We start from the raw sequence: 14,893 nt of genomic DNA, 5'->3' as shown, positions 1-14,893 counted from the left end.
CATTCTGAGTCTCCCTGAGAATCCCTTTCAACCTGAAAAGCTTTACAAAGCCTTTAACAGGGGACTGGGAAACCTTTGAGGTCTGAAAATTATCGCTGTCCATTTTTCCACTCTATACATTTTTGTGTGCCGTTCATCATCATTTTAGAACTGCAGAGCTGGAAGTGAACCTATGGATCATCGAGTCCTGCCCTGTCAATGAGGCACAGTGGGGAATCAAAGTCCCAATCTCTGGCTCCGCAGCCAGATACTTAAAACCACTGAGCTATCCAGCAGTTCAGTTTTCCCTAATATGCACACATATAAGAGAATCTCATAGAAATCTCAAAATTCAAAGGATACAAGCTGAAAAATAATAGTTTGGGTAGTGTCATTATTAGTAATGTGGGTCATATTAAGATGTGAACTGCACAAATGTATCCTATATCTCTTGTGCAGAAATACACTGAACCATATTCAGCAATGACCTGTTGTATTATAAAGCAAGTTCCTGTGTTGTCTCTGAAAATGATATCAGACAATGCAGTAATTTGCAGAAGAATGAAACACAGTACAGTATATAATGATTTTGTCTTAAATAGGGCCTGGCATATTTTGTCAAAGTCAAGTGCTTTTTTAAATCTGCTGCTGTAACTTAGTAAAGAAGGAGACCTAAGATAAATGGCAATAAACCAAAGGAGAGAATAGCCATATAAAAGAAATGTCTTCCTAGTTTTAGGTGGAAGACATTTAGCTGGATTTAAGATACTGTTGTAAATCTTGGAAACAGCGTCCTCTCTTTCTCTCTTGCTCTTTTTATCTTACAAAGATGAACTACTTGATTGTTGGTATTTCTTCATGAATATGCAAAGGTGATTTTTCAACAGGCAAAGAAACCCCGAAAAAGCACTGTGACATTTGTTTGTGAATAACGAGAACTGTGCTGACTCTTTTGTTTCCACTTGGGAAGAATAAAAATTCTATCGGTCAGCAGACATCACCTAACCAAAATGTGGATTCTTTTCACTTTTTCTTAAGGAAAGAGAAAGCATTTTCAGTGAGAATAATGGAATTCCACAGAGGGGTTTTGTACCTCCATTGTGGCCAGCTGCACTCGACTCCACTCCACCCCCCCACACACACACACACTATATTAGACTGCCTGTCTAATTTTCTGTTAGAAAACTGGGCTATCAAAGAAATATGAAAAGTTTCACTTTCAAATTGTGTTTTGGGTTTTGTTTATTGTAGTTATGACTGATTTCAACAGGCAATAAAAAGATTAATCATTCTGTCATATAGAAGCATCTAAGAGAGCAGCATTTAGAAGTATTGCTATATTTATTTAAATTAAAACATCCAAGGGAAACTGCTTTTTCAGTGTGTATGTGTGCTGTGGATTATCATAACCACCCATTATGCAAGATCGACATGACAGAATCCAGTGTGGAATTTACTACAGCAAATTTTGGAAAATAATCTGATATACCACCTTTCCAGTCAGATCTCAGTTGAGATCATAGTGTCAGTTTACTAACACAACTCAAGATATTTAAATGCTCTAAATCACAAGAGGCAAGTTGACTCATTTGAGATAAAATGCAAGTCAATTTGAAAAGTCCTTTTCCAAGAGTTAGCTGGGTTGGTTTCAGCTTGTACAGAAAAAGCCAAATATACAAACACTTCAGAGTCTTGAGACACTTTTAAGACTAATGCATTTATTATAGCATGAGCATTCATGGATTATAATCCACTACTTCTATATTGGGTATAGTGGATTGTAGTCGATAAAAGCTCAAACTAAAATTAGTCTTAAAGGTGCCATAAATCTTCACTTTTTGATTAATTTTCTTTCTGGAACATGATGTATATCAAAATACCCATACAGTGGTACCTTGCTAGACGATGACCCCACTGTATGATGAATCTGCAGGACGGTGACTTTTCTGTGATTGCTATAGCGATCGCAAAACGATGTTTCCTATGGGGGATTTTCATTTGACAATGATTAGGTCCGTGCTTTGCGAACCATTTGTTCGCAAGATGACAATGTTTTCCGGCTCCGCAAAATGGCTGCCCTGTGTTTTCTGGACTCATTTTAACAGCTGATCGGCACTCAGAAAATGGCTTCCCCAATGGGCGATCTTCGCTGGACAATGAGGTAATTTCCCCATTGGGACGCATTAAATGGGTTTCAATGCACTCCAGTGGGGAAACTGTTTTCACTGGACGATGTTTTCGCTTAACAGCGATTTCAGGGGAACGGATTATCGTCGTGGTGCAGGGCACCACTGTATATTATTTTACATTGCTATGTCATTTCTCTGCATTGTAGGCTGGAGATATATAATTAGGGAGCCACATTTTTCTATATATTTGGTTCAAAATATGAGGACCAAAGCATGGCCAGTGACAGTGAATCCCAAGGGCTTGAACATTTCACATCAAGGTGTCTCAGCAATTCAAGACAGCTTAAATCAGTGAGGAATTTAGCAAGTATTCTTTGTATCCCTAATTTTCAATATCATTATTAATACAAACCAGGATTGATTGCATTCAAATTTGTGATGACTTTGGGCATGCTATGTCTGCAACTTGCCTTTATTAAATCTATATGCCTGCACTAATTTAAAATATGCAATATACAGTGTAATAAAGAATTACAATATGCTGTTGTCCAACCATGAGACCAAATAGTGTTTTGTACCTTCAAAACGTTTCTCAATAGGAAACCTCCAAATGTAATACCATGTGAATTTGTGTGTTTCCAGGATCAGTGGTTTTGGCGTGTCAGAAACAACAGAGTGATGGATGGATACCCCATGCAGATTACCTACTTCTGGAGGGGACTACCTCCAAGTATTGATGCTGTTTATGAAAACAGTGATGGGAACTTCGTATTCTTTAAAGGTAAGACATTTAAATAAGGAAGAAATCAGTAAAGAAACTTGTAAAACTATTACATTTTGTGCCCATTCTGGATAGTCATTGAGCTGAAATACCAGCCAAACACCATGAACTATTTCCAGCCCGTGGTCTGTTTATTTAATAGTAGATCAACTGATTTGCCAGGAAATTTCCAGGGTGCAGTGTTTGAAGAGGAGTTTCTGAAGATATGGAGTAATGCTGTGAGTAACCTCTGGGCCCAATTATCTAGCGCCAGTGCTTTCACCATGGTGCTGCTCTTGAAGGTTCAAAAATTTCCATTAGGATAGAAAGCAGTTGATTAATTACTAACACAAACAAAGTGCTAGAAGGTATACACAATTAATGTCCTTTTCTCCATGAAGAAATAGAGCATTGTAGCCAGTAGACAGTTTTATAAATATTGGGGAAATGATACTAAGAAATGCACCTTTTGAAGACACAGACCTGTAAATGACTTACGAGTAAATATGCACAGTATTGTGTCACAGGCTTTTTAAAAAATCATATAACATGTAATATTGGGCTAATTCAAAGTTCAGCTGTGCTGAACATGCAAAGGTTTCAAGGGAGGAATGAAAAAAAATGAAAATTGGATGGTGGGCATTTAAATTGTGGCGAGGAAATATTTGATAATATAACAAAGTCACACAATAACCGATCTGCCCTCCCTGTAAAACAGGGGCAAGTAGCTTCCAGTGGTAACTACCACTTCCTACCTATGTTTTCCTAACCCCAGATTTTGAGGGGGCAGAATTAACTAGTCATATCCTCTGGGGGCACAACTAGCCACTTTGTGACATTTCTTGTGGGACCTTTTGATGCCCATGGCAGACTATTTTTTCCAGTTTCAAAACTGAAAATGACCAATAGTGCAAAACCACCTGCTCACACTTTAAATAAAGGCAGGCTCTATGCTTAGCAACTGGGCTGGCTCACATTTTAAAAACATTTTAAGTATGATGCTGGGAATATCACTACTTGATGAGGTATTCCCTTTCACAAGGGCATGGCATGGTGAAAAATGATTGCTGTCCCTGGCCACTTGGTCAGGGCTAAACCGCTGAAGCCGGTGCTGCAGGGTCAGAAGACAAGCAGTCGTAAGATCAAATCCACGCGACGGAGTGAGCTCTCATCGCTTGTCCCAGCTCCTGCCAACCTAGAAGTTCTAAAGCATGTAAATGCAAGTAGATAAATAGGTGGGAAGGTAAAATGGCATTCCCTCGTCACGCTGGCCACGTGACAATAGAAACTGTCTTCGGACAAGCACTGGCTCTATGGCTTGAAAACGGGATGAGCACCATGCCCTAAAGTTGGACACAACTGGACTAAAAATGTCAAGGGAACCTTTATCCACCTAAATTTTTACTTTTGTTTGTTTTTAAAGGAGGTGATAGGTTAGAAAATCAAATCCCATACAATCAAGCAAGGGAAATTAAAATATTTCCTTTCCTTTCCTTTTTCCTTTCCTTTCCTTTCCTTTCCTTTCCCTTCCTTCCTTCCTTCCTTCCTTCCTTCCTTCCTTCCTTCCTTCCTTCCTTCCTTCCTTCCTTCCTTCCTTCCTTCCTCTTCTCTCTCTCTCTCTGTCTCTGTCTCTCCCTTTTAACTGCAAAAGATCATAACATTTCTTCAAGCCCTCGCAGACCCTCTGTGAAGACATCACAGTCCCTTGGGGGTCCATGGATCACAGGTTAAGAACCTAGTGTCTAGAGGGTAAAGTTCAATGAATGTGGGAGATGAGTTCATGCACAGCCTTACTATGTTAATATTTCAGTCTGCTGTGTTTTTAATCAGAGTTACCTATTTTGAACATCAGGTGTTTGCCTTCCTTCCCATGTAATTTGTGCTATATAACAATTTATTCTCTCCAAACATGTTGACATTAGAAATTCCAGGTGGGAAATGAATTATGTATTAATAAAGTTCTTTTTTCATGCAAATATCCTTCATAATTAAAAATTGCATAAAACCCAGACAATATGGCATCTGAAATTCACTATTTTTAGTGGCATTCCAGTCCCCCACCCTGAAGTAATTTTTCTTTACACTAGCTATCAGATGTTGCCTAAAATTGAAGCCTTAAATATGCATCTAATTTGAACTTAATGTGAAATTTATACAGTGTGTTGAATAAATACTAGTTTACCATTATAACCTGTTCATTAGGAGTGAAATCCTATTTGGGATATAATTATTTATAAAGCAGTCTTGTTAGAAAAACTATTTACTGTACATTGACAACAATAAGGGATTGCATTAAAACTTGGTATTTAAACTATGTGGATTCTAATGATTGGTTCATTGTAGCTTAAAGATTTTTGATGATAGGCAATACAACATTAGGATGAGAGATGGAAGAACTGCTGGATAGGTCAGTGGTTTAGGCATCTGGCTGCAAAGCTAGACATTGGGAGGTGGATTCCCTACAGTCCCTCCTTGACAGGGAGCTAGAACACACACTTCTCTTTTTGTTGCCTTCCATCCTAGTAGCTCCTTGCTTGACAATATTCAACTAGGGCATTATGTAATGGTGAGGGTTCTAGGTGAGATGCAGTCACAGTGGTAGAATCAAGTAACAACTGGTCATACTTAACTGAGATCTTGTATGGGCTACTACCTTTTTCTACTCAGTACGTGTGTAAGTGGATCATTGCTTAATATAAGCTATATTCACCCAGTACTTAATTTGTATCCATCTTGAGAACACGTGAGTGCCTGCTTGCATGTGCCTGCTTGCATTCTCCACATGAAAAGAGCTGAGGCTGCAGAGGAATATGAGGAGAAGTTCATGCTCATACTTAGGGGCATGGTGGTGCTGCGGGTTAAACCGCAAAAGTCTCTGTGCTGCAAGGTCAAATACCAGCAGTCGTAAGATGGAATCCACGCAATGGAGTGAGCCCCCGTCTCTTGTCCCAGCTCCTGCAAACCTAGCAGTTCGAAAGCATATAAAAATGTGAATAGATAAATAGGGACCACCTCGGTGGGAAGGTAACAGCGTTCCATGTTTAAGTCGCACTGGCCATGTGACCACGGAAGATTGTCTTCAGACAAAAACGCTGGCTCTATGGCTTGGAGGCGGGGATGAGCACCGCGCCCTAGAGTCAGACACGACTGGACTAAATGTCAAGGGGAACCTTTACCTTTACCTCATACTCATCCACAGACTCAATATATGAGAACCCTGGGAAACGACTTCTTTGTTCACTTGATGGAGTAACACCCAAATAGGGCTTAAGTGAGTTATTTGTGGTTCAGTTACAGAAATGTCCTTGGCAATTAGTACAACCACTAAAGCTTATCTAGCAAGAAATGTTACTCTGAAAATGAGAAGATATTTTGATTTGGGAGAGAAGCCCTTGTAAAAAGACACACTACAGTCACATGCTGGGAAGACAAATACAGCATGAGTATTTTTTTTCTTTCTTTTTTCTTCTGTTTCCTTGAAGTCTATTTATAATGTATGTGTGTGCCATCAAGACAATTCCAACTTATGCCAACCCTTTCCAGGGTTTTCTAATTAGAGAACACACAGAAATGGCAATATCAAACTTCTACATACCTACAGGATAAAAAAATTCAACTATTTATAATAGCAGTAGTTAAAAAATGTTTTCATTCTGTAGGTGTGTAGAGGTCTGATATTGCCAGCTTCCCATATTCCTTTAAAGTAGGACTTGTTCAAGCATGTGGTGAAAGAACACTTCATAAATGTAATCTGTTCCTTGAGTAGCTTGGCTGGGTTGCCTTTCTCTTTGCTACAGTGCTTGGAGAGTTTTGATGTAAATAGTTCAGTGGTAAATTGTAGTTATGTCCTGCTTTCTAATTTTTCTAGCAATCAGAATGCTTTGCACAACAGATATGTAGCTGTTGTGGAAGTGCTCTAAACCAGCAGTCCCCAACCTTTTTCGGACCAGGGACTGGTTGGGGCGTGCGGGCTCCGTGCATGGACCGGTTGGGGGGCAGGGGCACCCCCGCACTCATGGTAGGAGTGTCACGCTCGCAGGTGGGTGTGTTCATGCTTGCGGAGGGGCACGTCAAGCTTGCGCACAAGTGTGACATGCCCCTCGCGCTCGTACATCACACGCCCACCACTTGGGCGAGCCCGGCCTTGAGCGGAGGGGAGGCAGCTTTGCCATGGCGGCCTGCTCGAGCCTGGAGGAGCTGACAGGTGGAGCGCCTGACCCAGGCCTTCCGGGAAAAGGGCTTCCGCGCCCTCTTCGCAGCCTCCAGAGCACTCTGACAAGCCTCATCTGGCATGCATGACAAGGCTGTCTGGGAGCAACTGGGAAGGAAAGGAGAGCACCTTTTCCCTTCAGTAAAGACCAGGTTGTAGGAAAACAAGATGCAAATGCTTCCCCATGAACCTTGTCATCCTTGAGACCTGGAATCCAGAAGAACCACAACCCCTGCCAGGCACTGTCCGTTACTGTGGCAGGCAGATATTTCACCCCTTCCCTTGCAGCCCTGTTCCATGTATGTTTCTGCAGAAGACTGGCCTTTCTTGAACAGCACTTGGCATAGGTAACAACTTTGGGCGTATCAACACTTACTTAGCAATAATCTCTACTAAACTCAATGAAATTTGCATCCCAATAATCATGTATGGAGTGTACCACTGCCTAATTTTGTACCAGGTATATTGCTTTTGTGACATTTGCATCTATTTTAAGAAGTGGCAGATACACATTGCAACAGTATTATCACATTTTAAATTCTGTGTGAAATCATATATCTTTTTTTCTTGTATGTTTATAATACTATATGAGAAAACGGAATTCAATCATGTTTATTACTATGTAATCAAATTTCAGAGTAACATAAATCTGTGGATCCATTTTTCTTTTAGGTTTATCTAGTTATTTTACACCTCCCAGAAGCACACTGTCTTATAATCCCTTGTCAGGAGAATGTTGCTACATCAAACCCTTAAGCAACGTTTAAACAAGCATCAGTATTATTACATAAATAATGTATTCCTTCTTATAAAAACTACAAAATATGTCAGGGGTCAGCCAACAAAGCTAAGTAATAAATGTCTAGGATCATCCCATAGTTGTAATAGTGTTGCTCTCTCAGCGCCATCGGAAACAGTTAGCTGAGACAGGTCTTCTGTGGTAGATCACCATGAAGTACAACATAAAACTATTGTTGCTGAAAACCCAGATTTTCAGATTTCTGTGAATACATCTGAAACATTGGGCAATTTTCATCTCTTGCCTAATACCAGAGTTTTAATAACAGTTTTTTTCACACCTCCTTGCATGTAACACCAACCCCATCCTATGGGATAAGAAACTGTTGAGGCAGCAAAATTCCATGAAGAAGCAACTAGTGCACCAGGATACCTACAGGGTCCACTTCTTGTCAGGGGGTTGGAATCAAGGGCACATAATTAATATAGGTATGAAAGCAAGTAGTCTGTTAACAGCAGGAAGGACTGTTAACCTTTCTCAGTAACATTTCCTCAGATTGAGGGGATGGTAGAAATCTAGAAGTTTGTATGGAACTAAAGGGCTTGATCTCCAACCCTTTCCCTGACAAGCAGCTTTGGTCTCCCGTGATTTTCTAGACTACAGTGGACCCTCGACTTACAGACGGCTGCACTTACAGACTTTTCAAGCTACAGACGTCTCTGGCTGCAGCATTTAGGGTTCGACTTGCAGCCGAAGAATCGACTTACAGACTGGAAAAAAAAAAACCAAAATGGAACAAAAACGGAACAAAAATGGCCGGTTCAGGATTAATCGGTTTTCAATGCATTGTAGGTCAATGGAGACTCAACCTACAGACTTTTCGACCTGCAGCCACCGTTCTAATATGGATTTAATTCCGTAAGTCGAGGGTCCACTGTACAAAATGCTTCCTATTGGCTCTGCAGTGAAATATTCCATTGGGGATGTTTCCACAGCAACTCAGTGGCCCAAGAATAATGGTCTGCAACAGAACTCCTGTTTTGAGTCCCACAGCAACTGAAATCTACAGCAAGTCAACCAGGACATTGTTTGAATATGGTATTTAATACATTTCCTATTGTAGAACAGATTAATTTTAGGTAATGTCTTTTATGTTACAATAAATTTACTTTGTATCTTAGCTCTTAAACAGATACAAGTTTTATACCTACTTTCAAATATATCTTTTTCCTATGAAATTGTGGCTTGACTTCATTCAAAAGCTTGGAAGGCTTTTGATTGTACAAATGTGGTATTTATTCTTGTACCTCATACTATGCATTGAAATTTGAGTGAGAAATCCCAATAGTGTCAACAACCTGGTTGAAAGTGTAGCTGAAAATAAAACAAATATCTTGGTTTTTTCTTTCCTGTGTACTTAACCTTCTGTCTTAGAGGTCAGAATGAATGGAGGTGCTGCTGGTAGGTGATAGAGAACATGAACGGCCTTTTAAAAGATTGCAACATCATTTCATTTGTCCCAGGCTGATTTTCCTGCATGAAGGTAATAGAGAGCAGTAAGTAATTACCAGAAGACCAAAGTTCTGGTGGTCAGTAGAGAAAAAGTGAAGCACAATTGGGTTATCAGTGGTCATCCCATAGAGCAGGTTTCCAGCTACAAATACTTGGGCATAATCTTTCATGCCTCAGTTTCCTGAGCCCCTCGCATAAAGCATGCAGCACTGGATAATCATAAAAGTGCAGCAGCATTAACAAGATTTTTTTTCACACTAAAGGGGGTCACCATATCCCCTCAGCCGTTCAGGTTTTCAAGGCTAAAGTTGTTGCTCAAATGCTCTATGGGTGCCAGTTGTTTGCTTTATTTGACCTTGGTCCTCTTGAGATAGTTCAAACTAAATTTTTGAGATCTATTTTGCGTGTACCCCCCTGTACACCTAATGTAGCCCTTCCTTTGGAGGCTGACCTAATCACCATAAGAGCACATACCAACGTCCTTATGTTTAATTACTCACTAAAGCTTATCTTCTCTTCTGAAGGCTTGGCACAGATGTCACTTTTTGATTCCTTTCAATCAGACTGGAAACTCCAACTCACAAAAGAAGTAAGGCAAATGGGTTTTTCCACCAACGTTCTCTTGGCGATGGGGCATGTTGGTGCTAAAGCAGCACTCAAAGAAAGAACCTGGGACATAGAACTTCAAGAGCATATGAGCCAATCAGGCAAATACAGTGTTGTTACTAATAATGCCTTTCTGCATATCTGCATATTTGACTAGCACAATGACAACAAAGACCAGAAGAGCCTTCACATTAGCGAGACTTAATGTTTTACCCTATAAGCTTATGGGGGGAAGATTTCAACATATATAAGATGTGGGAGATGTGTAAATGTGTGTTGTTGTCTTTTAAGTAGCAGAGATACAGACTGTAAAGTGATTCTAAGTTGACAAGGAATATAAGCAGTGCTAAAAGCTAACTGTCAACGATATCTGCAGTGTTAAAACCGGTGCCAAACCACATGCAGCAAAAAGAAAGTTGTTGTAAAATTCTCAGTACTCCTACCATAACTTTCAGCACTTCTCATCCTGCTGCTTGACAGTTTCATTCTCAAAGCTAAAATTTACTGACAGCATATGGCTGAGCAGCAAGTAATATTGCCGATACAGAAAATGAGGAGAAGATTTTTTTTTTAAATGAGGCAAGAGAAGAACAAGGGCTTACAGAAAGCCGAATGTATCTATGATAATTCAGAGAGTTTTCCCTAAGTGTGAAATCCAGTGAGCTTCAGCAGCCCTGCTGGTGATCTGTTACCTCCCTGCCATAATAAGTCTGCCCAGAAGGACTTCTGATTTGTGTATATGTACATGTATACTGTGCCTGTGACATATTGGCCTGGAAAGCTAAGTAAGAATTTTAACTGAAACACTGAAGAACAACTGGCAGACAGAGTTGAACATACAGGTCCTGGTGGTCAGTATGCTTCCTAAGAGTCAGCAGAATATCTGGAACATGGAAGGTCCCTTTATCAGGCTTCTAAAAAGCATAGCTTTATGACTTCCTAAGCTCTAATGTTCCAGAACAAGAGCCCCGTTTGGCCAACATACTTTGGTATACCTACAGATTATGACTGTAGAATCTATGCCTGAGTGGGTTTCTTTGTGATATACGCTTCATGAACACATACTACATCATGAAAACACACTAATTCATTGAGCGCCTGTCTGATATGTAGACAGAGCAGCACCATTTTTGCACAAGAGGGAGGTTTCAGTGAATCCTAAGGTTTATATAAGTGCAGAATAGACATGGGGACAAATTTAAAAATGGATTGCGATATTCGTCAGAAATCACTGATTTGTTAAATATTCATCCCTTCATAATCGTGGGTTCCAGAGACCCCAACAAATAGGAAGGGAGGGACGAATATTGGCCTATTTTTATTCATTCCCCCATAGAAAGAGAGGGAAGGCTAGCTCTTCCTATGGCTTTCCCATTCTACCTACCGGCCCGCCAAACAGCTTGATTGGTAGGATGATAGGCAGCCACTCACCCCTACAGCCTATTGCCCCCTTCCTCTCCCTACCTTAGCTTGTCTTAAGGGAGTCCAGGCTGCCCTTTGGAAATATGGGAGCTGCAGCTTCCCTGCCCTAAATGAAGCAGCAGCCACCATCTTTGCAAAGGGCAGTCAGTTTCCCTTTCAACAGGCCGTGACTGTGGAGGCCAGCTGGAGACGGTGATGGTGGCGACGGCGGTGGTTACAGTGGGGGCATCGGTGGGGCTGGCAGGGGAACATCGGCGGGGGTTGTGTCAGTGACAGTAGCATGGGGGGCATGGGGCGGCAGCATGGTGGGGTCAGGGTTATTTTTAATAACCCCCCATGAATCAACAAATAAATTCGTGCTTTATCAGTTCATGGGGGCAGCTTCGTGCTTCCTGAGTCATCAGCTTTTGACAACTCATGAAGCAGGACAACTCAACAAAATGGTGCAGAAGTCCAGGAAACTCTGAAACCAGTCCAGTGGGGGACTGACCATGTTCATTGGGTGTAGAATGCTGAGGCACTGTGTGGGAGGGGGGATTGGAAACTCAAGATGGAGTTGGGAGGGAACAAATGGAGTATCATGGAGGAAGTCATTCCTGGAACTCTGAACAGGAGCATTCCACACTGTAGCGTTATATTGCTTGGTTGCACTGGCATCACCTTAGAGCTATTTTGTAGAGATAGTGAAAGCCATCATGTTAGTATTTAGAAATGAATTTTGAATGTGGCCTCTCTTTTTTAATGGCTGGGTGAGCGGATTAATAATGATGATATAGGACAGATGAGAGAGATTGCATTATGTTACGTAGCATTTTGTCGAGATTGTCAACATATCTCATACCCATTAATTTCCTTACTTCCCTCAGCCTGCAATCTGCAAAAATCTTGCATATGAATAACTATTGTTTTCCATGCCCAGAAGATTCAAAATGATGTATATGTCACAAATGTATCACATATCATCTTGCTGCATCAGCAGAGAATTGCTACTGTTGTAAATCTGAGTATTTAAGTCAACAGCATTTTCTGAGCTTACTATTAAAAATGGGAGATATATATATTTTAAATATATATATTTAAAAAAATTATTATAAATCCCACAATTCTCCATTCTGGCAGAAATGACAGACAGACATTATACAGATATCGAAATATAGCTCACCTGACCCAAAATGGAAGGCTTTCTAGACAAGCTAGGCCTAACTTCCTATTCAGAAAGAAAAGTCCCAGCTAGCATCCAAGCAGGAACAAGCAGCTTTGGGTGACCTAGCCCTTCTCCCAGGTAAGCCACATTTAGATGTCTGTAATGTCTCTATCTATTAGGTAGAACTTCCAGAATAGAGATTTATGGGATTTGTAGTCCAAAAAAATCCCATCCTTAATTACTACAGATAAAGTTTCTCAAACCAAGGGACTCCTTAATATACTGTGGTTTTCCAAGCACAGCAGTTCTGAACAATCCATGACTTCCCAATTGACATGTAGCCCAGTGGCCATGGATCATGCCTTGGCGCCTCCTGCTGTTACCTTCATCAAGCAACTATCCATGGTTAATAAGTTGCATTCTGCTCAGTTGTAGTCATGAGCTAAGCAAGCTCACTCTGTTTGACAGCTGTTTAGCAAGCTAATACAGATCTTTTCACTTAATTTTGTTTTTCCTTTCTCAGGTAACAAGTTTTGGGTCTTCAAGGACACTACTCTCCAACCAGGGTATCCACACGATCTGATAACATTGGGTGGTGGGATTCCACCCCATGGTATTGATTCAGCCATTTGGTGGGAAGATGTCGGAAAAACCTACTTCTTCAAAGGAGACAGGTTAGTGCATTAGTATATTTTGCCCAGATGAAATAACCTGACTGCAACGACTGGTTATGTTCCTTTGTCTTCAGTTGGCTCCATGACAATGCAGCTCATGTGGAACATTCAACATTCTGTGTGATTTTTTATTGCTATTTCAGTGCTTTGTGTATGTCTCTCTGCTCACATTAAGGCCAACTAATGTAAGTCTACTATGTTATATACAACAGATGTTCAAAGCTGTAGGTGCATTTGTGTAGCCTTTTTTTTTCTTTACTTAATAAACAGCAGTGATAAGTAAAATAGAGAGTGACGGCTGTGCTAACACTAATATTAACTTGCCCTTAGAGTTGCTGTGGGAAGCAGCTCTTTGTACTGTGTTTTTGTTATGTATTGGTTAAACCTCATAGCTCTTGGAAATTAAATTATCAGAGGGCTTACACCAGCCTAACAAACAGGCTGTGGTAAAAAGTGGTGCACGTTCTTTAGCGCTACCTGTTCAATTGCTTTACTCCTCTATTCCCCCCCATACCTCTGACAAAATTCTTGTTCTGCTGAATTGTTCTGCTGAAATAACTGAGATATTTCACAGTAGGCATGTGCTAAGGGTAGTCTCACACTCAAGTGAAAGCTGTATGTGAACATTCTAGCCCTTGAATCAAGTTGTAGCTCAGACTACACTGTCACTTGCTTTGAAAGGTCCGAAGTGTGGAATGGCTCTTTTTATTTACTTCATTGTCACTGGATAACTGTACATTAGAAATCTGAATATTTACCTTTTCCTTGAGATTTTTAATTCCCTGATATGTAAATCAGTGCATCATAGGAACTCACAGTTCCATGTTTGTGTGTCTCTGCAATCCAGGGATTGAGCCTTGGGTGTGTAGACAGACTTGCCACTCTCAACTATAGCACAGAGAGATATCCTGGCCTCTCACAGTGCTCACTGTTACATAACAGCACTGATGTTACCTGTCTGTCATGGGTTTGGAGGGAAAGTTCCATCCTATGGGGAGTGGAAGGCGGGACATCAGGAGGAGGGGCTGTACTGTATAAATATGTGATGCCTGTGTGGTGAAGAGTAGATGCTGAGACAGACTGTGAGACGCTGGGTTGGGACGAAGCAGCAGCTGGGGAAGAAGAAGCTGTTGTGGGAGTCTGGGTGTCTGACAGGGTACTACTGTGTGTCAGAGTACCAACCTGATAAGTTCAGGTGTCTGTGGGTTAGCCAGAACTGATGGGTTCAGGGTCTGTGCTTTAAGTTAAAGGTTCTAGGTGAACCAAACTGTATGCTTGTGTGTGTGAGAATAAGCCACGTTACTTTATTTTATTCACCTGATTGTTTTATTTACCCTGTTTGTATTTAAAATAAACCTTATTCTTTTGTTGTTTAAAAATCCATCCCTGGTCTGTGTGACTTATTATAGGGAATGGTTGGTGGCAGCTTAGTAACTGTGTGATAGATCCCAGTAGGTCTGGGTTTGTCACATTGATTGGTGTCCAGCGTGTGGGATACGACTGGTCCAGTTGTCCAGCGGTCCAGCAAAGCCTTGGCAAGTGTGCCCAGAGCAAGGGGGGTCTAGTCAGGGACAGTCTGAGGCGCGTAGGTAATCTTCTAGGTGTACCTCACGGGGAGGTGCACTAGTAGAAGAACGTGCCAACTGGGGAGACTTAGATTAAGGTGCTCTGAGGCAGCCTGATTTTGGCGGGAAAACGCTGAGGCAAAACTGCGTAGC

The 14,893-nt window shown here is 41.0% G+C and overlaps 1 protein-coding gene across 3 annotated transcripts in view; it reads left to right on the top strand.

Annotated features, from left to right (window-relative positions):
* MMP16 (matrix metallopeptidase 16) overlaps positions 1-14,893 on the top strand; it is a 219,727-nt gene that overhangs the window by 185,521 nt on the left and 19,313 nt on the right. For all 3 annotated transcript variants that reach the window (XM_078393582.1, XM_020804979.3, XM_020804978.3), the window contains 2 exons: positions 2,751-2,889; positions 13,025-13,175. In XM_078393582.1, the coding sequence (XP_078249708.1) occupies positions 2,751-2,889; positions 13,025-13,175 (290 nt within the window). The remainder of the gene's footprint in view (positions 1-2,750; positions 2,890-13,024; positions 13,176-14,893) is intronic.

The sequence above is a fragment of the Pogona vitticeps genome, chromosome 4 (genome assembly GCF_051106095.1).
Source record: "Pogona vitticeps strain Pit_001003342236 chromosome 4, PviZW2.1, whole genome shotgun sequence".
NCBI lineage: Eukaryota > Metazoa > Chordata > Lepidosauria > Squamata > Agamidae > Pogona > Pogona vitticeps.
Note: the sequence above shows the minus strand (reverse complement) of the source record. Positions and strands in the feature narration are given on the sequence as shown.